Below are 23,170 nucleotides of genomic sequence, written 5' to 3'. Positions count from 1 at the left end.
GATAGAGTCCGTAGGACTGTTGACCCCTGGACTGTGGGAGTGAGAAAGTAGGGGTGCCATAGGTTTTGTTCTGAGCACCCCACTTCTTTGTGGGGAACCCCGGGGAGTGGTTTATATCACCTGGCTCGTCAAAGGCAAGAGTTGAGAACCCAGGTCCCCTGACCCGGAGTCAGAGCTTGTTCTTCAACCCCATCCTGCCTCCATGCACAAGTTTGATAAACTCTGAGGGAGAAAAACCCGAGTTCACTCGTTCATAAAGTATATGATACTCAGGTATCTTGAGACTAAGATCCCTGAAAACGAGAAATGCCCTTGGCTGTTTCAGCACGAGACTCTACTCATTATTTTTCCATTTCTTTTTCCCGTAGCCCAACAAGGACTTCCAGAAGAAGCTATTTGATCGGATATCCAGAAACTACGCCCATCTTTTATTTCTTCAACCCCGGTCCTACTATGAAGAGGCTCTCTTAAAAGTAAGCATCAGCCCCTGTCGAGCTAACGGACTGCCTGACACATCTACCCCATCCTGGCACCAATCGATGCTTGTCAAAGAATGGCCCCAACAGGAACCCGTCAACAACACAGAGCAGGAAGTTGTGATGCATCCGTCTGCTGACACGCAAGGCTGTCGTCACCCAAACCTTAGGTCCGTACGCACCAGGGGGCTTCAGAAAGTTCCGGAAGAAGCCCTTTATCTTCCTTCTTCCCCCGCTAAACCTGTTGTTTTTTTTAAGAAACAGAAACATTTCCTTGTGAATCGGGTGAAGGTGTACAGAGCAGATGAGTTCTCCATTCCATAATCCAAACACATTTCGTTTCTCGTCATTGATGGCGAGCCCCACAGTGTACACCATTGATCTCACTTCCTCCCACGTCTCCGTTCTTCCTTCTTTCCCAACACTTCGGAACTCTGTCCCTTATCTTGTCATCCCATTCCCCCCCCCCCACGAACTTTCTGAAGCCCTCTTTCCTATACTGATTGGGAAAGATAGGAGTGATTTGACTTGAATCAGAAAAGCCAATTTACCCACCATCCTGCTTTGGAAGGGGGAAAATTTTTAAAAAGCATCTATCAGGGTGATGTACCTGTCAGAACAAATCTGGGTGGGGAGGAAGCCACAGTCCCCCCTGGGGAGATGGCTGGTTCTTAGGAGGAAATCACTTGCCTTCTGACTAAGCAGCAGCCTCGGGCAGAGTGTTTCAGATACAAACCCCAAGTGCACCTACTCTGTTCAAGCCACAGAGCAGGGCTCGAGACCTGAGAGAAGACCAACCTGAACCCTGGAAGGTGGGGCCGTAACTATTCAGGGGTTTCCATGTTCGTCACAAGGTTTTCACTGGCCCGTCTTTCTGAAGGCCTTTGTCACGTGCTTTGGCCCAGCTGGCCCTCTCTGGAAGCAGTACGTTAGCAGGGAGCTACCAGGAGTTCAAGCCGGATGCAGAGGCGATCGTGGAACGAGGGATTTCATGGCTGACGTTAGATGGTCTGTGGCCGAAAGCTGAGAATTTGTTCGAGATGTTTGTTTGTGTTTCGTTGACTATGCAAAGGCATTTCACGGTATGGATTTCACGATATGGATCACAGCAGACTATGGATCGCCCCCTAAGAAAGGGAGTTCCAGAATGCTTAACTGTGTTCATTTGGAAACAGAACAGGCGGATACTGTGTGCTTTCCAATCAGGAAAGAGGTATCAGACTTGTAGCCTTAGGTGTGAGGAGCCTTGTAGTTACCCTGCTCACCACAAGGTCCGCAGTTCAAAACCACCAGACAGCTCCAAGGGAGAAAGATGGGGCTTTGCCCTCCCAGAAAGAGTCCCAGAGACTCATAGAGTCAGCTCGACCCTGCCCTGTGGGGGTAGTTGTGAGCCAGAGTTGACTCGATGGCACTGAGTGGGCGAGTGATTCAATGTGCATTCTGAGCAAATCATACAAGAAGCTGACCTTTATAAAGAAGAACACGGCACCCGGATTGGAGGGAGACTCGCGAACAAGCTGTGACACGCAGTTTGCACAACCGTGCTCGCCGAAAGCGAAGAAGGCCCGAAGCACTTACTGATGAAGCGCAAAGACCTCAGCCCTCAGGACGACTTACCCTTTAGCACGAAGAAGACGGATCACGAAGCAGCGTTACGAGACATGGAGAAATGATGGGAGCTGACGAGGATTTCCTTTTGCTGGGATCCAAAATCGGTGTCCATGGAAACAGCAGTCAAGAGATCCAATGACGCGTTACAGATCTGCCGCCAAAGACTTGAAGAGTTCACAGTGTCGAAAGTGTGGACAAGCAAAGAGGTCCCTCTGAGGACTAAGGTGCGCCTGACCTAAGCCGTGGTAGCCTCAGTCGCCGCCGCGTATGCCTGTGGAAGTTGAACGCTGAATGCAGGAGACCGATGAAGAATCGATGCATCTGAGGTGTGGGGTTGGAGAGCCTATTGAAAGTGCTGCGGACTGCTACAAGGACCGACCGATCTGCCCACGAGGGAGTCCATCCAGAGAGTTCTGAGCAGGACGGAGGGCCAAACTTCATCTCACATACCTTGGGCATGTGGTCAGGAGAGACCCGTCCCTGGAGAAGGACGTCGTGTTTGGTAAAGGAGGGAGGGCCTCCAGGAGATGGACTGAAAGCCGCAGCCAAAGCACAGGAGCAACTGTGAGGATGGCGCAGGGCCGGGCAGGGTTTCGTTGTGTCCCGATGGGTCAGACGGACCCGATGGCACCTAACAACAATGACAACAGCAGCGACAACCACACGGGCGTGTGAAAGCGGGACAAGGGGGAAGGGAAACCTCCAAATCGCCGAGTTGCTGAAACGACGTAGATGACACCACAGACTGGCAAAAAATAAAACCACACAAAAGTTGCGTTGAAAGAAGTTCAGACAGAGGACACCTTAGAAGTGAAATGGTGAGACTTTGTCTCACACCCTGTGGACCTGGTTTCAGGAGGGTCCAGTCCCTGGAGAAGGACATCATACTTGGTAAATGAGTAGCAGGTCGGTGGTAAATGAGTAGCAGGTCGGTGGGAAAGAGGACAGTCCTCAGTGAGACGGGTTGACAGTGGCCACAACACCGGGCACAATCACAACAGCCATTGGGAGGATGGCACAGGATGGCCAGGTCAGAACTTGCCTGACAGCCCCCTAGTACAACACACTAGTACATGACATAATACTTGTAAGGGCCTAGCACATAGTAGGGGTGTTAGTCCGGGCTGACTAGAGAAACAAATTCATAGACACGTATATGTGTATAAAAAAGAGCTCTATATAAACGAGCAATTGTATATTAAGAAAACATCCCAGGCTACTCCAGATCAAGTTCATAAGTCCGATATTAGCCCATATGTTCGATACTAGTCCATAAGTTCCTCTTTAGACTCAAGCAGCCATACAATGATGCCCAATGCAGGGAGGTCACAGGCCAGTGGGTGAGACTCGTGTCGATCCAGTGGCAGTGGGAGCATCTCAGCAGTGTGTGGGTCTCCACGTGGCTCCTCCAGCTCCAGGGCTCAGGCTGCATCAGTGACAAGTGTAGCTTGTCAACAGGAATGTGAAGCAGAGAGCGTGTCTCACCTCCCGGGAGAAAGACAGGAGTCCCCGAAACCACAGGAGCTGGCCACGCCCACACAGAGGCCTCATTGGCTGTGACCTGATTGACAGGCTAGACTCCACCCCTTCACTCAAGTGGACCGGAGATGATGTCACTGCTACAGTAGGCTTCCAGTAATTAGTGGGAGTGGCCCTTTGGTTGGCCGTTTATAAGAGAGCAGAACTTCCGCACAGATCCTTTCCAGGGTCAAGGGTTCTTTGCCTGGCTGTAGAATACGGGCAACCTTGACCAGTCTCTCTTTGCCTCCCCAGAGGTTTCCCAACCTCCTGAGTAAAGGCGTCTACACCTGCTTCTGCTCCTGCTTCCCGCAGTCCTGGTTCAACACACACGAGTTCAAGACCGCAGTCTGTAACACAATCAGCCTGTGGCTTTCCGGTGAGCACTGGCTTATTTCTACCGGGGGAAGCAATTCTGGGAGAACATTTTCTGACTGGGCCTGGGAATGTGATTGCCTTCTTCAAGGCAGGTTTCCTATCCTTTTCTTCTTACCAGAATGAGGGGAAAATGTACCTGTGAACAACTTAAGCAGTGCAAAGCTCTAAAATTCCTCAAAAGGACAACAAAGATGGGTATGATGCTAGGCAACTCCAGCCCTTTCCAAATATTCAGTAAGATCCGCAGGACACAGTCATCTTTTAAGCAGCAACCCTCAAATTTCCACATGACCCAGTGTCTTTTATTTTTAAGTAAGCAGGTCGAGAATGAGCTATAGTTTTATTCTTAAGACTGTGACGAGTGACGGACGGCAGTCACAGGAAGTGTTACTAACAAAAGTGCTTCTAGGTTTAAGCAAAAACATTGTCGCAGAGATAGACTATCGATAGGCCATCACCAAACGCCATGGTCCGTATTTCATTAATATTCCTAGATTTTCTATTGCAGGCCTTGAAGACATGACCTACCTTCCCCAAGTTCTCCCTGTTCTTAGCCTGCTATCTTCAGCTCTATGGGGATCATTTTTCCCCCCAGAGATGCCATCGATGAAGAGGCCACAGACACTACACATAAATATAGTTAAGAGTAGAAAAAGGCCTCTTGATGACAATGAAGAGGACAGCGGGTTCAGAATAACAGAATATTTACAGAGTGGTAAGAAATGATCCATCTGCCCCTGTAGTGAGGCCTCTTCGGGCTCCCCAAGCCTTTGCTTTCTTCTCCTGTCGCTCTTGCTTGTGTTTCTTCTGTTGCTTGTCCCTGGTCTGGAGATGAGGTTGCTTGTAAGTTTTAATTATTTTATTTTGTGTTTATTAATTATGTTATTGGGGACTCTTACAAATCTTATAACAGTCCATCATTCGATTGTATTAAGCTCAGTTGTACATATGTTGCCGTCAGCATTTCCAAAACATTTTCTTTCTACTTGAGTCCTTGGTATCAGCGCCTCTTTTGACCCCTCCCTCCCTCCCTCCCCTCCCCTCCCTCGTAAATCCTTGATCGATTATCTGTTATCATTGTTATTTCGTGTCTTACACTGTCTGTTGTCTCCCTTCACCCACACATTTCTGTTATTCGTCCTCCTGGGAGATGGGCATATCTCCAACCTTGTGACGAGTCTCCCCTCCCCCCAACCATCCCCCTACCCTCCTGATATCGCTACTCCAACTACTGTTCCTGAGGGATTTATCTGTCCTGAATTCCATGTGTTGAGAGCTTATCTGTACCAATATGTGTACTCTGGTCTAGCTGTATTTATAAGGCAGAACTGGATCATGGTAGTGGAGGGGAGGAAGCATTCAGGAACTAGAGGAATGTTGTGTGTCTTGTCCCTTCCTTGTAACCCTTCTGTGTGGGGGGGTGGGGGGGAGGGATGTCCAATTGTCTACAGATGGCCTTTGGGTCCCCACTCCTATCCCCCACTTTCACATCGATATAATTGTTTTGGATCCTTTGATGCCTGATACCTGATTCTGTTGATGTCTCATGATCACACAGGCTGGTAGACTTCTTCCATGTGGGCTTATTTGCTCCCCTGCTAGATGGCCGCTTCACTTCAATCCTTTAAGACCCCAAACACTATATCTTTTGATAGCCAGGCACCATCTGCTTTCTTCACCACATTTGCTTATGCACCCATTTTGTCTTCAGCAATCGTGTCAGAAAGGTGAGTATTACAGAGTGCCAGGTTATTAGAACAAACTGTTCTTGTGTTTAGGGAAGAGGTACAAAGTCCGTCTGCTGTCTTAATACTTGACATATAAATACATGTACATTGGCCTCTATCCCTTTTGTTATAAGTGAATGTTTACATCTATACACGCCTATGGCTGTATCTCTATAAATAGCTTCTGCCTCCTACTTCTTTCCTCTATTTCCTTTCACCTTCCTCCTGTTCCACTATCATGCTCACCCTCCATTCGGCTCTCAGCAATCCCTCCCGGATACACTGCTCTTGATCAAACCCCACCAGGCATTCTGTGCCCTCCTCGCCATCAGTTTTAGATCTCTTGTTGTTCCCTTATCCCTGAGTTTGTTGCCTTTCCCGCCCCCCTCCTCTCCCATGAGCCCCCAGGAGTAAGTTTTCGTACAGAAGCTCAGTCTTCTGACAGGTTCATTCAGAGAAGAGTTTTCTTTAGCTTGTCCCCGCGGCTTCAGCTTCCCTTTGCGTGGCTCGTCGGGTAGCGCAGGAGACAGACTGGAGACGGAGTGTGCCCTGCCGCTGCTGCCAGCTTGTAGGGGAATCACAGCAGCAGGATCAGCCTCGGGGTCTTCAACTCGTGTGTCCCCAGCACAGCGGGCCTTTGGGGGAACCCCCTGAAGTGGTCACATGTGGAGACTTTCTGGCTGGAGTCTTGGCCCGCGAGCGTTTACGCTCATTGTCTTCAGTAGCAGCTGAAAAACCCGACGTTCGCTTTGGTTGCCGAGAGCGTGGAGGACCTGACGATGGCTTTGCACACAAGATGCTCCGGCTCGCCGTGCCCTGACACTGGCAATGCGAGCCACCTCGCTGGCTGGGGACAGCCACCGAGGGCCGCCTTCGGAGCACGGCCGCTCCCTTGTGAACAGCCTCCTGCTTCTTCGGTTCATTAAGTGAACTAATATGCTCTTCAAAATGTGTCCTTTTTCTTTCAACGATACTGACCAATGGGCTCCACTTCCTTACAATGGGCCCCAGGAAGCGTCTCAACATTTGGAGTCGCGCTTCCGGTGTTTCTTCCCAGCTTTTGAGACAGCATCTGTGCAGAGAGCCTTTATTCTTTCGGAGGGTACCTCTGACTCTTGATTACCGGACCTTCGCCCTTTTCCGTGGGAGCTGCACACTCTCCACCTGCTCCCGGGCTCTCCTTGGGTGGGGGAGGAATTCTGCAAGAGTTTGGAGATCCTGGTTTTCCTGCTCCTGGTTCTGGAATTCAGTGGGATCCCTTGTTTCCGATGCTGAACGACCCTGCTGGGAGCCCGGGGCTCCTTTGAGTGCCCACCTGCCGCCTTCTCTGTGTGGGGGCGCCACAGCCCTGGGTGCTTTCCCGATCTGTCAGCCGTACCTCACTGCCATCACAAGAGGATGTCGGAGGTGACCCTCATCCTGGTCTTCCTGCTCTTTTCTTGCTTCCCGTTGACTTTGAGTTTCCGAGGCTTTTAAAACAATTTGTCTGCCTTCAGGTTCGCCCTGAGGCCCAGGCCCTCGGCCAAGTTCTGCAGGTCTGTTGTGGGAGTCCAGTTCCTCCCGGAGCGGAGAGTCGTCTCGATCAGCAACCCAGGGTGTGACACAGAGCTCAGTCCACCACGTTCGAACGCCCTTCAAACCTCGGGCCGCAGTCTTCCTCCTCTTCTCTGTGACATGTGTGGTGGGGCCCCAAAGGACTCTGGACTTTCCCGCTTCCTCCAAGAATCCTGCCAAGTCCCCATCTGTGCCTGGGCAGGGTCCTTCCTCCCAAGATCCCGACGTGTCGGCTCAGCCGCCTCAGCTAACCATCCGATGGGGTGGATGGAACCCGAGCTCAAGACCCCAGGAACAGAGTGCTGGGTGGATAGCCCCAACCCTCCACCTCCGTGTGACCCCAAGTCCCCAACTGTACGCGCTCCCCTCTCCAACGAGCGCCAGCTGGATACTTCCTTGTACTGTGACTTTTTCCCTAAAGCATTGAATTTAACTACTGTCTACAGTCGACACCTGGAAAAACCCATTACTCAACCCCTTCCCTGTGGCCTTCATTACGTATTTCCATCCAGTCGCTCCCTCACACCTGGCATTATGATTATCGATCTTCGACGATCTAGTGCTCCTACATCAGAAGTGCAAGCGAATGGCTTCCCCAGACAGAACTGTATTCTCTCATGGTTTCTCACTGCTCTGGGGCGGACCCAGACTCCCAAGTCCTCTAGAACACGGTGGAACTGCCCCGGGGAGTCTCCTTACGCCGAGGGGCCATAGCCTGCTTGCGTAAGAGGCCCTGGCTCTAGGGGAAGCCTTTTTGTCTCTCAGCTCCAGGAGAAGGTCCTGGCCATCTATCTTCCCCTGGGTCTTGGAGGTCCTCAGCCCAGGGCCTTCCAATCCGAAGGACATGCGGTGCCCCTGCTCTTCCTGCTTGGTGGAGGTAGAAGGTCCTTTCGTTTCTGCTCACTGGATTAATCTCTTTCACACTTGAAAAACAATGAACTCAAGATACAAGCAAGTCTCGTAGGTTGTTTTCTGCCTCATTAGCATCATTGAGGTTAGGATTTACGGTACCTCGGATCATTATTACGTGTCACATAGTGGAGGGTGGCTGCGTAACAGCACGGGATGTAGATCTAGTGGGAGAAAGATAGGGCTTTCTACTCCCGTGAAGAGTGGCAGGCTCGGACCCCCACAGGGGCAGCTCTGGCCTGTCCTCAGGGGGCGTGCACACGATGACAGTGAGTAGTATGAAATTAGCCACTGGCCTGGCCATGCTGACACTCTTCAGTCCACTGCACTGGTCTATATAGTGTATGCTTACTTATAGCCATTAGTTGTGTAACAGTGTAGGTGCTCACAATTACTTTTTATAAAAGAAATGGGATTCCATGTTTATCACCCCATAATTGCGGACTTCTAATGACACACAGCAGAACGAAGAGCCCCCTGGCACTTTGCTAGCCTTACAGTTGCTAGTTTATGTCTGAGTCCATCGTTGTGGCCACTGTGTCAGTCCATCTGGTCAAGGGCCTTCTTTTATTCGCTGCCCCTTGGTTTCACCAAGCTCAATGCCCTTCTCCAGACACTGATCTCGCCCGACTACCTGTCCACAGTACAGGACAGGCTCTTGCCAACATTGCCTCTAGGGCAGCGGTTCTCAACCTGTGGGTTGCGACCTCTTTGGGGGCAAAATGAACCTTTCACAGGGGTCACCTAAGACCACTGGAAAACACATAAATCGTTCACAAGATAGAATTACATATTTTTTTTGTGATGAATCAGTATGCTTTAATGATGTTCATTTTGTAGCAATAAAAATACTTCCTGCGTATCCGATGTTTATATTACGACTCATCACAGCAGCAAAATGACAGCGATGAAGTAGCCATGAAAATCATTTCATGGTTGGGGGGGTCACCACCCCACGAGGAGCTGCATGAAAGGTCGCGGCCTGAGGAAGGCTGGGAACCGCTGGTCTAAGGAGCACTCTGGCTGTGCTCCTCCCAAGACAGATGCTTGTTCCTTTGCGAACGGAACCCACAGGCACTGATTCCCTACTCAGTGTCCAGCTTTCACCTGGGGCTCTTACACCTCTTAGCACAACCCATACATCCATTGTGTCACAGCGACGTCAATCAGATGCCACAGATTGTCCAGTGGCGAGGAGTTTGGTTGTCATTACATTGCCATGTAACCCACACTGAGGGCTTCGAGTCCTCACTCTCAGCGAGCGAGGCTGTGTCATCTGCATGTCAGTAAGCCTTCCGCCAGTCCTGATGCTGCATTCTTTGTCATATAATCCCGCTTCTGACACACTTCTTTCCTGATTTTAAACCACGTACCAGTCCCTGGATCTGTTTGCCTCTTGATCCATGTATAAATAAATCCCACATGAGCTCAATAAAGTGTTCTGGAAGCCCCAGTCTACTCAAGGCTATTATAAGGTTTATTTGGACGCGAAAACAGAATCAAAGACCCAATTAACGGAGTTTAAGAAGCAGACTTTATTGAGAAGCTTGTGGGCGGGTTCAGCAACTCAGGGTATTGAGCTATTGAAGCCGTGCCGGGAAAAAAATCCTGGCAGCGTTTTTATGCCCACCGCTGGCAGGCACAGCTGGGGAGGATCTGCACACACAGGGGCTTCAGAAGGGAGAAGGTCGTTAATCTTATCTATATATCAGGGACCGTGGAGTGACCATATCTTCAGAAAACATCCCGGGACGAGCTGGTTCCAGGGATTTGGGGCAGAGCAGGGGAGGGGAGGTCGGTTAGGGGTCAGTCTTGAGAGCTAAGATGGAGGTGCAGGACTCAAAATGGAGTCTGTTGTGCCAAGACCGGACAGCTATCCAGAGTTTGATAGGCTAATCTAAGATCAGCAGTTCAGTCTCACAGGCGCTTCTCGGGAGAAAGGTGAGGCTGTCTACTGGAAACCCGAGGAGAAAACTCTATTCTATCCTATAGACTTGCTTTGAATCAGAATCCACTCTGTGGCAGCGGGTTTGGGTTTGGGTTTTTACACTGAGCGGGAATCCACATCAGAAGCTGTGGTCTGTGGTCTTCGGGAAGAAAGGCTCTGCTAGCTTCCTATCTCAGGCTGTTAATGAGCCTTCTGCCAATCCCGATGCAGGCTTCAGCAGACAGATTGAATAAGTCTATTGAAAGTATACAAGCTTGATGCATCTCTTGCTTAATTAATAATCATGCAGCCTCTCCGGGTTCAGTTTGAAATGACTTGGTCTTTGTGCCTGAGCACTGTGAGGTGTTTTTAGAATTCCCCTTCTTCCCAGTGTTACCCATCATTTGTTATGGTCCACACGGTCCAATGCCTTTTTATAGCCAATAAAGCACAGGTAGACCATTTTCTTGTATTCCCTGCTTTCAACTGAGAACTCGCTGATATCAGCAATGTTATCTCCCATTCCATGTCCCTTTCTGAATTTGGCTGGAATTCTGGCATCTTCCCGTCACTGTGCTGTTAAAATGCTTTTGAATGATCTTTAGCAAAATTGTACTTACATGTGATATTCATAGTATTGTTTGATAATTTTCACATTTTGCCTCGCCACCTTGTCAGGGGAAGCCAGCCCCTAACACATCATTACGGGTCCGGTAGGTGCAATTGTACAGCAATAATAAGTAAAGATCATAGTAAAGTTATAGAGAGCATGAGAGATAGAAGTGAAGTCCTGAAATAAATGGAGTCAGACACAATTCATGGTAGCATGCTCACCTCAGCCCCGCTTGATGGTCCACGTGAAGGGAGAGAGAGATTCAATGCTAGCCCAGGCTTTTATATTCTCTGGGGACATGCAAGCCCCCTAATTACAGGTAAGGACATACATCACAGGAAGGGGTTGTGCTATAGGTAATACAGTAATGAGAGGGGGTGGTCTAGGGACATACACGCAGTAGGAAGAGGAGAGATTAGGAGTATACATGTGACAAGATGGACAGACCCTAGATTCATGATGGTGCCCTAACCTCGGTCATCCTTGGGTGCGCTTGACCTCTCTGGGGTCTCCTACAAGGAAACAGACAGCTACTCTCCTTATCAGAAGGGAGTGGGCCCTACTTGTTGTGGGATAAACAGTGGTGTCTGCTTGCTCTAGATGGCTGATAGCTCTTAGGGAGAATAACCCCTGATCTACTCCTGATGACCTCCAAGTGTCTAGACATTTGCAAGCAGCTAAGTTTGGCATATATTTGGGGGAGGCAGCTTGGGAGAAATCCTTCTGTTTCCCACACCACCTTTCATTGGAAGGGGCACAAATATGGGTTTCTTCCAGTCGCTTGGGCAGGTAGCTGCCTTTCAAATTTTGGGGCATCGATGAGCAAGTGCTTTTGGTACAGCATCAGCTTGTTGAAACATTTCAATTAGTATTCCATCAGCTCCTGGAGGCCTGCTACTGATCATGTCTTCAGTGTAGCTGGGGCTTCTTTCAGTACAACCGGTATCTCTTGAATGGTTGATGTCAGCCTTTATTTCTGGGGACAGTGACCGTGTCTTTTCATCATCTTCTATTGATTTTTGGATCATTTAATATTTTGCCCACAAAAGCCCACCCAGTGTTGTTGGTAATTGTGAGAGGCCAGGGAAAGTCTTCCTTTGTGGGAAAATCCCTGTTTGTGTCTCTGAGTTACTGTCACTCAGATCTCTAGCTTGCACATGGACTCGGATAGCTGAATGTAAGGGTGGTGACAAACGGAGCAACAGTAACAGTGTCTGAACATGTAACGACCACTAATTAAAATTTAAAAGCACAATGAATCCGAGGTGTTTCTGACAGTGCCCATTGTGAAAATTTCTCAGTTGAAAAGGGGTCAGGAGTGGAAAACATTTCTTCTTGTTGTTGTTTGGAAAAAGTTGGGGTTTTTTTTCTTTCATAAAATAAGGTTTATTTTCTTTCTTTTTTTTTAAGGTTTCTACTTTGTCAATGCTCATAGAGAATTATACTTTAGTATTTTGGGGTTTTTCTCCCCTAGTTTTCTTGCTTTATCATCTTTGAGAGTTTAACACTTCAATTTCTAGGCAAGTTTTGTCTTAAAGTTATAGGATTTATCTATAGACTAATTACTTTGAAAAATCATTTTATTGGGGGCTCGTACAATTCTTATCACAATCCATGCATACATCTACTGTGTCAAGCACATTTGTACATTTGTTGCCATCATCATTCTCAAAACATTTGCTTTCTACTCGAGTCCTTAATATTAGCTCCCCATTTTTTGGAAAAAGTTTTAAGAAGCCCTGTGAGGGGCCGTGGAGAATGGAAGCCATCATGCTTGCCTGCCCAGGTGTGCTGTGCGCATGTGAAGGAAGGCCTTGAAGGCTGTCTTTTCCTGTCCTCCTCTCGTCTGGAGGGACTGTGAGCTCACGACAGGCAGGCATTGAGTCTCATTCATCCTAGCTCTCGGGCCTGGTGTTGAACCTGGCGCACAGTCAAGAAATGCTTAGTAAATGTTCATTCACCGAATTATCTCATTTAGCTAAGTGCCTGAAAGGAGTCCTGCCTGAACATACATACAGGCATCTGTGTTCATATATGTATGCACACACACATCTATGCATACACATCTATACGTGCGTACATACACATATATGAAATGCACACATACATACGTGAAACTTAAAATTTTTATTTTATTAAATAATTTTATTTGGGGCTCTTAAAGCTCTTATAACAATCCATACATTAATTGTATCAAACTCATTTGTACATATGTCGCCATCATCATTTTCAAAACATTTTTTTTCTGCTTGAGCCCTTGGCATCAGCCCTTCTCTTTTCCCTCCTCCCCCACCCTCCTACTCTCATGGAACCCTAATAAATTATAAATGATTGTTATTTTCATGTCTTACACCGTCCACTGTCTCCCTTCACCCACATTTCTGTTGTTTGTCCCCCTGGGGGGGTGGGTTATACGTCGATCGTTATAGACAGTTCCTCATTTCTCTCTCTTCTCCCCCATCATCCCCCCACCCATATGTTATATGTGAAACTTTTATGGTGCCTTCGGTGAAAGTCTGAAGAGCAGATTGGTTTTTCCATTCAACAGTTCATCTGCATCTTGTTTTATGGCGTTGGCCGCAGTCCTATGGGGTAGCAGCGCTCTGCGTTTCCTGTCCATCTGATATTAAACTGATACAGATACGGCACTGGATCTTGGCCCAAAGGTCAAGGTCAAGAAGTGACCCCCCCTCCCTTAATAAATTGGATGGTACTAATATCTTCTTTTAAAGAAACTGAGTGTTTAGAACCCTCCAAAAGCAAACTCCAACTCACTGCTACAGAGTCGATGCCAACTCAAAGCGCCCCTATAGGACAGGGTTGAACATCTCCTGAGGATTTCCGCGACCGTCACTCTTCCTGGGGGTAGAAGCCCCATGGTTCTCTCTTGGAGAGCTGGTGGTTTCAAACTGCTGACCTTGTGGTTAGTAACCCAGCGTGCAACCACTGTGCCACCAGGGTTCCCGTGGGAGTCCCAGCTGCTTGGACTTTGGACTCAAGGTTCGCCACTCTCTGCCTCAGTGATTTTATTTTGAGAGGAGAAGACCGAGGCTTTCCGAGACGTGTGGGCTGCTGGGTACAGCTGCCAGCTCCCCTCGGATGAAGTCAGCGGATGGGAGGTGTCCCACTGTTTGCTACTGGGGTCCTTTGTGCTTTCCCCTCCCTGCAGGGCAGGCGGGGTGTGAGCATTAAGCGGGTGTGCAGGGAAGAGTTACCATAGTGGGGCCGGAGGCTGCCTGCCCTGTCCAACCACACCTTGTGGGAACCTGGAATCAGGGTGTGTGGTAGACTGAGGATGCTTACATAGTCTAGACCAGGGGTCCTCAAACTTTTTAAACAGGGGCCAAGTCACTGTCCCTCAGACCCATTGGAGGGCCGGACTATAGGTTTTTAAAAAAACTATGAACAAATTCCTATGCACACTGCACATATCTTATTTTGAAGCAAAAGAACAAATGGAGCAAAAACACCCGGCAGGCCGGATAAATGTCCTCAGCCGGCCGCATGTGGCCCGCGGGCCGTAGTTTGAGGACCCTGGTCTAAACCCTCTGCCATGGAGTCAATTCCGACTCGAATCTGAAAGAACAGAGTAGAACTGTCCGACTACTTGCCAAGACTAAATCTCTGTGGGAGCAGAACGCCTCCTCTTTCTTCGGTGGAGCAGCTGCTGGGTGTGAACTGTTCACCTTGTGATTAGCAGCCCAAGGCCTCATCTACGATGCCACCAGGGCTCCTGGCTGAGGTGGTCCTCCAGCTTTGAGGCTCCTCGTGGGACAGGGAGTGCACAGGATTCCTCCGGACCCCACCTGCCTTCCTTCCTCCCTTACGAGGCAGTGTGTGACCTTAGGGCATGACAGTCACAGGCTTAGCCACAAGAACAACTCTGAAAAACCCAAACCAAACCCACTACCATCGAGTCGATGCCAACTTCCATCGGCCCCGTAGAACTGCCCCTGTGACACCGCCACTGTTTATAGGAGTCGAAAGCCCTGTCTTTCTCCCGAGGAGTGGCTGGTGGTTTTGAACTGCTGACCTTGCAGATCACAGCCCAACTCATAACCACTGTGCCACCATACGTTCGGAATGCCTCCCCAGGCTCTCTCCTGAGTTTCTGCCTCCTCTCTCTCTCTCAGCTTTTTTATTGTGGATTGAGTCAGTGTCCTTCATTCTCTCTTGCTCAAGTTGTCACTACCGTTCTTGACCCCTCTTAGGTATCTACCCGTGCCCACAAAGCTACAACAACTGGGATAGTTCAGAGCTGGACCCCGAGAGATTCCGCAGAGAAGAATTAATGCTACAGAGAAAAAAGCTCATAAAAGGTAAGATACCAATGGGGGCTCCTGGCTCCTTTGCCCCCTTTGCCACACCTAGCCACCAACCTTCCAGCTCAGGTAGGAAGGACCTTCTGGAAAGTTCTCAGGACAGGTTCTCTCTCAAACTCCACACTGGCCGCCAGGGCTCGTTTTTCTAAGAGTAGGTGCCAGGTCCTGGGGGTCTGCTCTGTGATAGTCCTGTGCTGGGCTCCCCCGTCTTTTGATTTAAACCTCAGCGCCACCGGCCGAAGCACACATGCTCCTTGTGCCTGTTTGCAGGTAGGAAACTGGAGTTCAAAGCAGGTAAGCAGCTTGCCCAAGGTGACTTGTCTGTCTGTTCCACTCCGCAAGCCCTCGGGGAGCGTGCGCCTCAGGCACTGAGCTCAACAGCAGGGAGACGCTGGGCAGCATGATGACTAGACAGTGCCTTGGGCCCTGTGATGGGACACGGGGTGCCGAGGCAGTCCAGGGCGGGGCGCCAGTCCAGCTTGAGAAGGTTGGGAAGGTGACGTCTCAGCTGAGACTGGAAGACCACCTATTGGCGGCCTGTGAGGTGGGTCACCATCCCACCACAGGGGGAGCTAAGGCTCAGACTCATGATTGAAACCCAGAAAGACACACACGTGGGCAAGGCGAGCATTTTCACCAGATGGGGGGAGTCTGTCTGTCTTCATGGAGAGCACCCTGGGTGCAGCAAAGCTTTTCTGGCCAGGAATCCAGGACCCCGGGAGCAGACTGCTGTTGTGAGGTGCCACCAGGTTGGTTCCGACCCATAGCCATCCGGGCCCACCAGAGTGAAGCATGATCTGGTCCTGCACCGTCCTCACAACTGTGCCTGTGCCACTGAGTCAGTCCACCTCCTGCTGGGCCTTCCTCCTGGTCCTCCGACAACATCTGGGTCATGAAACCCCCTAGTGGCGTGAGGGCACTCTGGAGTGTGGGTGTGGGTGTGGGTGGGGGTAGGGGTATGGGTGTGGGTGGGGTGGGGCAAGGGTGAAGAGATGGTATCCCCACCTTAAATATAGTGTAAATAGATCATAGTTTCAGACAACGTGTCTGAACCCACAGCTGTCATCTGATGAACAACCAAAAAAAGGTGTTTATAGATCTTGATTGGTTTTTTCCAGAGCCCTTGAGCTGGGGTGACCCCCTATCTTGCAGACGAGGAATTGAGGAGCAGGGAGTTTAAATGCCTGCCCTGATTGAGAAGTCATGATCTAGCACGGTCCAGGGAATAACCTCATGCCTTTGGCCGTCTGCAGCCTCTCTGGCCGCGCTTCACCCCGAATCGAAAATTCCAGGGTGTGGACAAGGCCGTCCTAAGAGGCAGAGCAATCTCATGCTGGAGGGGGGTCTCCCTTCTGCAAGGGACCCCGGCAGAGCTGCCAGACTGCTGCCCAGAGGCCCTGCGGGGTGGGGAAGGTGGTTGGGTGCCCCCTCAGGGCCCTCTGCAGCATAGGAGGTCCGTAACCGAGGGGTGGGGAATGGTGACGATGGCCTATGAGGCCACAAGGGAAGTGGCAGCTCATGGAGATCTGAGCACAGAGGCAGCGAAGGTCGGGGCCGAAGGAAACCCCAGGTGGGGTGCGTCCCAAAGTTCATGCCGCTCTATGTAGCAGCCAGCATTTGCAGCCCCCCAGCTTAGACCGGGGAGGTCCAGGAGGCACACTTCTGTGGGGGAGGCCACATTTAAGATGGGGATACGACAGCGCGGTGGAAACATCCAGCTGGTGGGGGATGGGGGGGGGGGCGACGGCTAGGAATCTCAGGTGGGCACCTTGTAATGCTCTGCAGAGGAGTGTCCAAGGAGGATCTTCTATGGGTAGGAGGTGGGAGAAGGGGGTCAGAGGTGCCAGAGGAGCCCAGCGGGAATCAGCCATGGCCAAGGGAAGCTTTAACGGGGGATGACCAGCAAGGCCAGCTCCCACCTAGAGGGCCTCAGCAGCAAGGACACACACACCATTGTACGAAGACACAGTCCACATGTGTACAATTCACCCTTTAACCGTGCACGAGTTCGTGCTAAGTGCAGTAGTCTTACGAGGTGATTTGAAGTCCCAGAGTGGCACAAACAGCTCGACTGCTAGCTCACACTTGGCACTTACACACCTCACCAGAGAAGGCAGACAGGCTGGGTGATGGGCCTCTGATCAGTTCGACTCTGCACCCACGGGTTCTCACCATGAGGCCCCGAACCGACTCAACAACAAGTCAGGATAAGAACAAAGCTGCGTGGCCATCTCCCCGTCATTCCAAAACGTCTCCCTTGTTCCTTCAGTCTAAAAAAAGTGAAGGAGGAAATAAATGCACGTGGACCAAGCCCCCGTTAATCCCCTCTGAACATCCACCATAAGCAACCCGGCCTCCATTTTCCAAGGCTCTGGTTTTTGGTTTGTTGTTGTTGTTGTTGTTTTCCTTTTTAAACAAACATTCTTTCTTCCCCCTCATATGGCTGAGCTGTTGCCTTCCACGGGACCCTGCTTCCAAAATGGGCTTTTATGGGCTCGTCAGCCCTGCAAGGGTCTCAGCCCCAGCCCCTAACGAGACCGGGAGGCTGGATCCTGGCAGCCAGGGAGCTTGCCCAAGGTCAGCAGCAGGAGGCGTGCAGGGGGAGGCCCTGGTGTCTCCCTGTAAGTCTTGCTCCAGGAAGGGCCCAGGTCTGATGTTTGCCCACCCCGACCGGGTATGAAGGACTGAGAACCGCCCTTCCTCTTGCCAGGCAGGGCTTTCTCTCTGTACATGCGCAAGAGATTTTCCTCCCAGAAGTCGACGAGCAGCAAGAAATCCAACCACATTGTGGTAAGTGAGGGGACCCAAAGCCCGAGCCTGGGGTGGGGGTGGCGGCCAGGAACTCCAGAAATCCTACTGGGCTCCAGACCATCAGGGACTTCCAGGGCAGCTCTGGGCGGTGGGTGAGGCCGCACTGAAGGACTGTGGGAGGACAGAGGGAGGAGCTGGTGTGAAGGGCAGCCCAGGGCACTTCTGGACTTGGCTCAGATTCAGGGGAAACCAGCCGAGGTGTGCACCCACTGCGTTGTTGCTGCCCAGCCGCTTTGCACCCACTCTGCCCAGCCTCAGCTCACAGGCCTCCCTTTTGCCCTGGGGGTACACTGCGCAAAGGTCCCATGTGCCCACCCTGGCTCTTGCTGTTGCCCAGGGCCTGCTCCCCCCAGAGCCCGCTTTGCCCTTCAGATCTCTGTTTCCCAGCCGTCCCCACTTTCCATCCAGCCACCCAAGTTCATTCTCACCAAACTCCCTGCCATTGAGTCGATGTGGACACAGAGGGACCCCGCAGGACAGGGCAGAACTGCCCCGGTGGGTTTCCGAGACTCACTCTCGATGGGACCCTCAGCCGGTGGTTTCAAACTGCTGGCACTGCGGTTTGCATCCCCCCTCCCCCCACACACACCCCATGCAACCCGCTTCCTGTAGCGCTGTGAGCATCAGGTTCCCTCCGCAGCCAAGAGAAAAAGGTTGGCGGTTGGAGTCCACGCAGAAGCGCCGCTAAAGCAAGGCCTGGCTGTTCCCTTCCAAAACTGTCCACACAGCCTCCCTTGGACACGCACGGGGCTTCCAGGGGCTGGGGCACCCACCACAGCAACTGGTTTAGTGCTGCTGCTCCTGTGGGACTACAGTAGGGGGAATGCAGACTGGGCGCTAACTGGGCTCCCTGTAGCATCTCCTGTTCCTTTTCCGTGGCTCGATCTGCAGCCCCTAGAAGAGAGGCAGCCAGCACCGAGTAAGCCAAAAACACACTCACTACCATCAATTAGTCCATGCTGACTCGTAGCAACCGCACAGGACGGGGTGGAACTGCCCGCTGGCAGCTTCGAGCCTGTAGCTCTTTACAGACATAGAAAGCCCATCTTTCTCCCGGGGAGCGGCGGATGGTTCCCGGCCATGGACCTTGCTGATCACAGCCCAACGTGTAACCACGATGCCACCAGGGCCCCTGCACGTGGAAGGCACCCGTATTTCTCCCTCCAGCGTTTCCTGTGAATTGGGAGAAGATCGGCACAGCAGGCCCGGCTTCCCTTCAACCCGTCATCATGTTCTTTCTCACACGGCTGGCTGCACTACCCGCCGGGCAACCTTGGCAATCCCACTTCCTCTGTGTTGCCTGTGGTCCCTTCCGATTCTCAGCCAGCACCGCGCTTCAACTACATCGATTCCTCTTCGGTCTTCTTTACTCGTTACCCAGCTTCCGCAAGCCGATCAGCGAGTGGAAATACTTCAGTCCTCATAATGACACCGCGGCTTGTGAGCAGTTTATGAGCGGTCTGGTGCTGCAGATTTGCCCATTGTAACCCTTCCTTTGATCTCCTGACCTCTGGTTCCACCCACGAGATCCATGACAGCTTCAATCTTCTCTCCCTTTATCACCTGCTGCTGATTGGTCCAGTGGTGAGGATTCCGGCAGCCCCCGTCGAGGGGTAATCCATGCTGAAGGCTGCCGTCCTTGATCATCAGTAAGGGCTTTACGTCTTCTTCACTTTCTCCAAGCAGAGTTGTGTTATCTGCACATTGCCGGCTGTTCATGAGCCTCCCTGCCTCCAATCCCGATGCCTCGTTCTTCGTGTGGTCCAGCTTCTGGGATGATCTGCTCTGCATACAGAAGGAATCGATCGGATGATAGGCTACAACCCAGACGCACACCCTCCCTACTATAAAGCGTAGCCTCCCCCAAGCACTGGCAAAGCTGTCACGGCAGAGGGACAGCTGTCACTCAGAGACGCAGATCAAAATATTATTCCATGTGTTTGCACTGCCTGTCACAACTGCCTGGCACAAATGTGTTTCCTTTCTGCTGAAACACATAACATCTTCTGACAGTTATTTCAGCGACCCTGGTAAGTGCCCTTTTCTATCTCACCAATAGAGAGGATCCTAAACTCCGGAACCTGAAAAGTGACTGAGGTTTTCATGGGCCAACAGGACCGGAGGAGGCACAGGAATGTGCAGGGCATGGGGCGGGGGAGGGGAGGAGGCGGCGGCGCATCATTGGTAGCAGACACACTCGCTGTCTTGAGACGGGCTTTCTCAACGGCACCTGTAGTGCATGGACCTGTCTGTCTGCCCTTCTCTTGCTTAGCTGCTTGGGATTTGTACAGTCAGCATGAAAAAAGGTATCTAATAGTTTAATCAGGCTTCTGCTGTGAGACGTGGATATTAAAGATTGGGTTCTTCAGTCCTCTAAATTGGGTTGTTTCGTCATTTATTGACTCCCACTAAAGATGGCCATCAAAGTCTAAGAAATCTCCTCCAAAGAGGACACATCCTCAGAGTCCTTAGTTGCAAACTACAGAATCCACGGTAGCTGACTTCAGTCCCAAGAAACATTCCGGAAGATAACGGCGGTGCGTAGGCCCCCTGGAGGGGCCGGTTCATTCGTTTCAGAGGCGACTTAGCCAGGGATGATGCCCAGACCACAGTACCCTGGCAAAGGGACACTACTGTGTACCGATGGCAGGGGCCCTGCATGCTCAGAACACCGCCCTGCTCTTCTTGAAGAACCAGTCGCTATTCCAGAGGGCAGAGACTTCAGGCTCAAGATGCTCTGGTGATTCATAATTCACAAGCATTCGCGCACGCGAGCACCTTCTCACTTGAGCGAGATTCCTGCTGATGCACTCCAGGTTTACTCGTGGTCTCCGCACCCAAGCAGCCCTCTCCGGGGGGAGAGGACAGTGTTTTCCTGGAGGGAAGGAATTTCTCAACAATACCAGGAAGGCAAGGCACACAATGGACACATACTCATCCCCGACGATGCCGTTTGAGCCGAGGAAAAAGAATGAGGAGTCAGTCGTTGGAATAAAAGAGCCTCTGGGATGAAGGAACGGCTTGTGCAAAAGCCGGCAGGACAACAAAAAATTAAGAGTGAGAGAGAGACCCTGGCATAATCAGGGAACAGAGTGAAGACCAGTGACACTGGGGCCTAGAGAGCCAGGGGGAAGGAAAGACGTTGAGGCCGGGGAAGGAGGCAGGGGCTGGATCCTGCAGAGTTGTGAGGGCCCTAGTAAGAAGTGTGGATATAATTTAAGTGCTCTGGGAGCCCTTTAGAACAGAGAGCTGACGCGATCACCCTGGATGTACTGGAGACTCTTGGAAGACCAGTTAGGAAGCTCGGTCTTAGAGACAGTGCTGGCAGGCGGTGAGAAGCAGACGGGCCTATCACATAGTCTGCAGCTGGCTCTTTCGATGTTGGCCGGTGGGGCGGGGGAGCTTCGGGAGTGCGGAGGAGCCATGTGGAGGTAAAGGAAGGCCTCAGAGATGTGTGGCTTCAGGGCTGGATGGCACCATTCACGGCGCTAGAAGGCATAGAGTTTGGGGGGTGGGAAGGCTACCAAGGGTTCAGCCCTGAGCTGGTTGGCGTTCAGGTGCCGGTGAGATGTCCACATTGAGAGGTCAAGCCGTTCGTTAGGTCCACAAGCCTAGCCTCTGGCGGAGGGCTGCAGGACAGCAAGAGGAGCAGTTGCTACAGAGCTTTAAAGACGAGAGCGGAGAACGACTGGCCACCATGGAGCCATAAGCACAGGCAGAAGCCACAAGCCTCGCAGCCAGGGACCTACCTTTCCATCTCTGCGCTGCCACCTATCCCGTGGGTTAGACAGGAGCAAATCTGAGCCCTTGTGCTCTTGTCTGTCAAATAGCCGCCACCGTTGGGATTCATTCTTGTCACGCGTGTCCCATAACTGGCTGTTCAGTCGTGTCCTGTCATCATGCCTAATCACTCTAACCAGAAGTTTCCCCAAACTCCAGCACAGGGGTACAGTAAGGGTTACTAACTATAGTGACGGGCTCTTCCAACAAACACCCGCACCTGCTAAGAACACATCTGCAAAGCTCATCCACCTTCCAGGCGGTCCTGGACACCCCACGATTGCGCAGACAGAGGGATACCTCCCTCCGATGTGCTCAGGAAGGAGTTTCCTCTCCTGTGTTTCCCTCTTGAACTCGGCGCATGGCGCGCGGAGCAGCAGCGTGCATGGATGGGTGGGGTGGCATCTTCTCCGCTTCAGTGGGTCACGGTGGTCGGTTTCCGGGGTGGTTTACCTCGGCTCTCGCTTCTCAACGCTCAAACAATCCACGCGGCAGAAGCGCTTTTGCCCATCTAAGCAGCTCTTAGGCGGGAACGGGAAGTGTCAGGGCTCACGGTCTCAGACGGCGCACACCGTCTCTGGAAAGTGTGCCAGGCCGCGTGGCGGGGGCCCTGGGAAAGTGCGAGACCGAAAATGGCCACCTGGAAAACGGCCAGAAAGTGACGTCCACAGACCCAAAAGAGGAGCCTTGACCAAAAAGGAAGAGAGTGAGTGAGAGACCGGAGAGGGCATGCGCACACGGGAGAGATCATTCCCCCGCCCCCCCTGCAAGAGAGTGTCCCGAGAGAGGGGGCTTGCCCTCATCTGCTACTTATCCCCACTGGCTGGGGGGGGGGCGGGGGCGTGGAGGAGGGTATGGGCCCATCTTAGTGGCTGAGTTCAGGCGCAAGTATGACGTCGTATTGCTGGTGCTTAGCGTTGTGTGCCCAGGATGACCTCCACCTGGGCCTAAGTGACCTTGGTCTGCGCATGCCCCAGCTTTGGGCCATCCCCAGAGGTGGCTAATGTGGGCCTGACATCTTTGCAACTCTTCCTTGTGGCATGGCCAGCTAATTTTGGTTCGGCGTAGGCGTTTGGTGGAGACAACCCCCTTCACCCTGAATCTTTCTACCTTTCAGGGGTCCGTAGTCAGCCTTGCCTCACATACCCGTAAGGGTGGTGGCTGGTCACAAGGCGAATGGGACCAAACTCCCTGTCGTTGGACTGATTCTGACTCATAGTTGACCCTATAGGACAGGGTAGGGCCACCCCTGTGACTTTCTGAGACTGTAGCTCTTGACAGAAGTAGAAAGCCCTGTCTTTCTCCTGAGGACCAGCTGGTGGTTTAGAAGAGCTGATTTTGTGAGCTTCAGCCCAATGTGTAACTCTATGCCACCAAGGTGTGGGACAGGACTCGGTCAATTAAAGCGCATGCTCTCTGTGGAAGGCCCACCATGTCTAGGCCATGCTGGTCTTCTTTGCATATCTCCTCCCTAGTCCTTGCAAAGGCACCTCAGCTGCTAACGGAAAGATTGGAGGTTCAAGGCCTCTGCCTGCTCCATTGGA

At 51.6% G+C, this 23,170-nt stretch overlaps 1 protein-coding gene across 1 annotated transcript in view; it reads left to right on the top strand.

The window, feature by feature from the left end:
* The window catches only part of FAM227A (family with sequence similarity 227 member A), a 64,048-nt gene that overhangs the window by 17,136 nt on the left and 23,742 nt on the right, over positions 1 to 23,170 (top strand). The window contains exons 7-10 of the mRNA XM_075553566.1: positions 369 to 473; positions 3,861 to 3,984; positions 14,925 to 15,032; positions 17,746 to 17,825. Of these exons, the coding sequence (XP_075409681.1) occupies positions 369 to 473; positions 3,861 to 3,984; positions 14,925 to 15,032; positions 17,746 to 17,825 (417 nt within the window). The remainder of the gene's footprint in view (positions 1 to 368; positions 474 to 3,860; positions 3,985 to 14,924; positions 15,033 to 17,745; positions 17,826 to 23,170) is intronic.

This window comes from Tenrec ecaudatus, chromosome 6 (assembly GCF_050624435.1).
Source record: "Tenrec ecaudatus isolate mTenEca1 chromosome 6, mTenEca1.hap1, whole genome shotgun sequence".
NCBI classification, from domain to species: Eukaryota; Metazoa; Chordata; class Mammalia; order Afrosoricida; family Tenrecidae; genus Tenrec; species Tenrec ecaudatus.
Note: the sequence above shows the minus strand (reverse complement) of the source record. Positions and strands in the feature narration are given on the sequence as shown.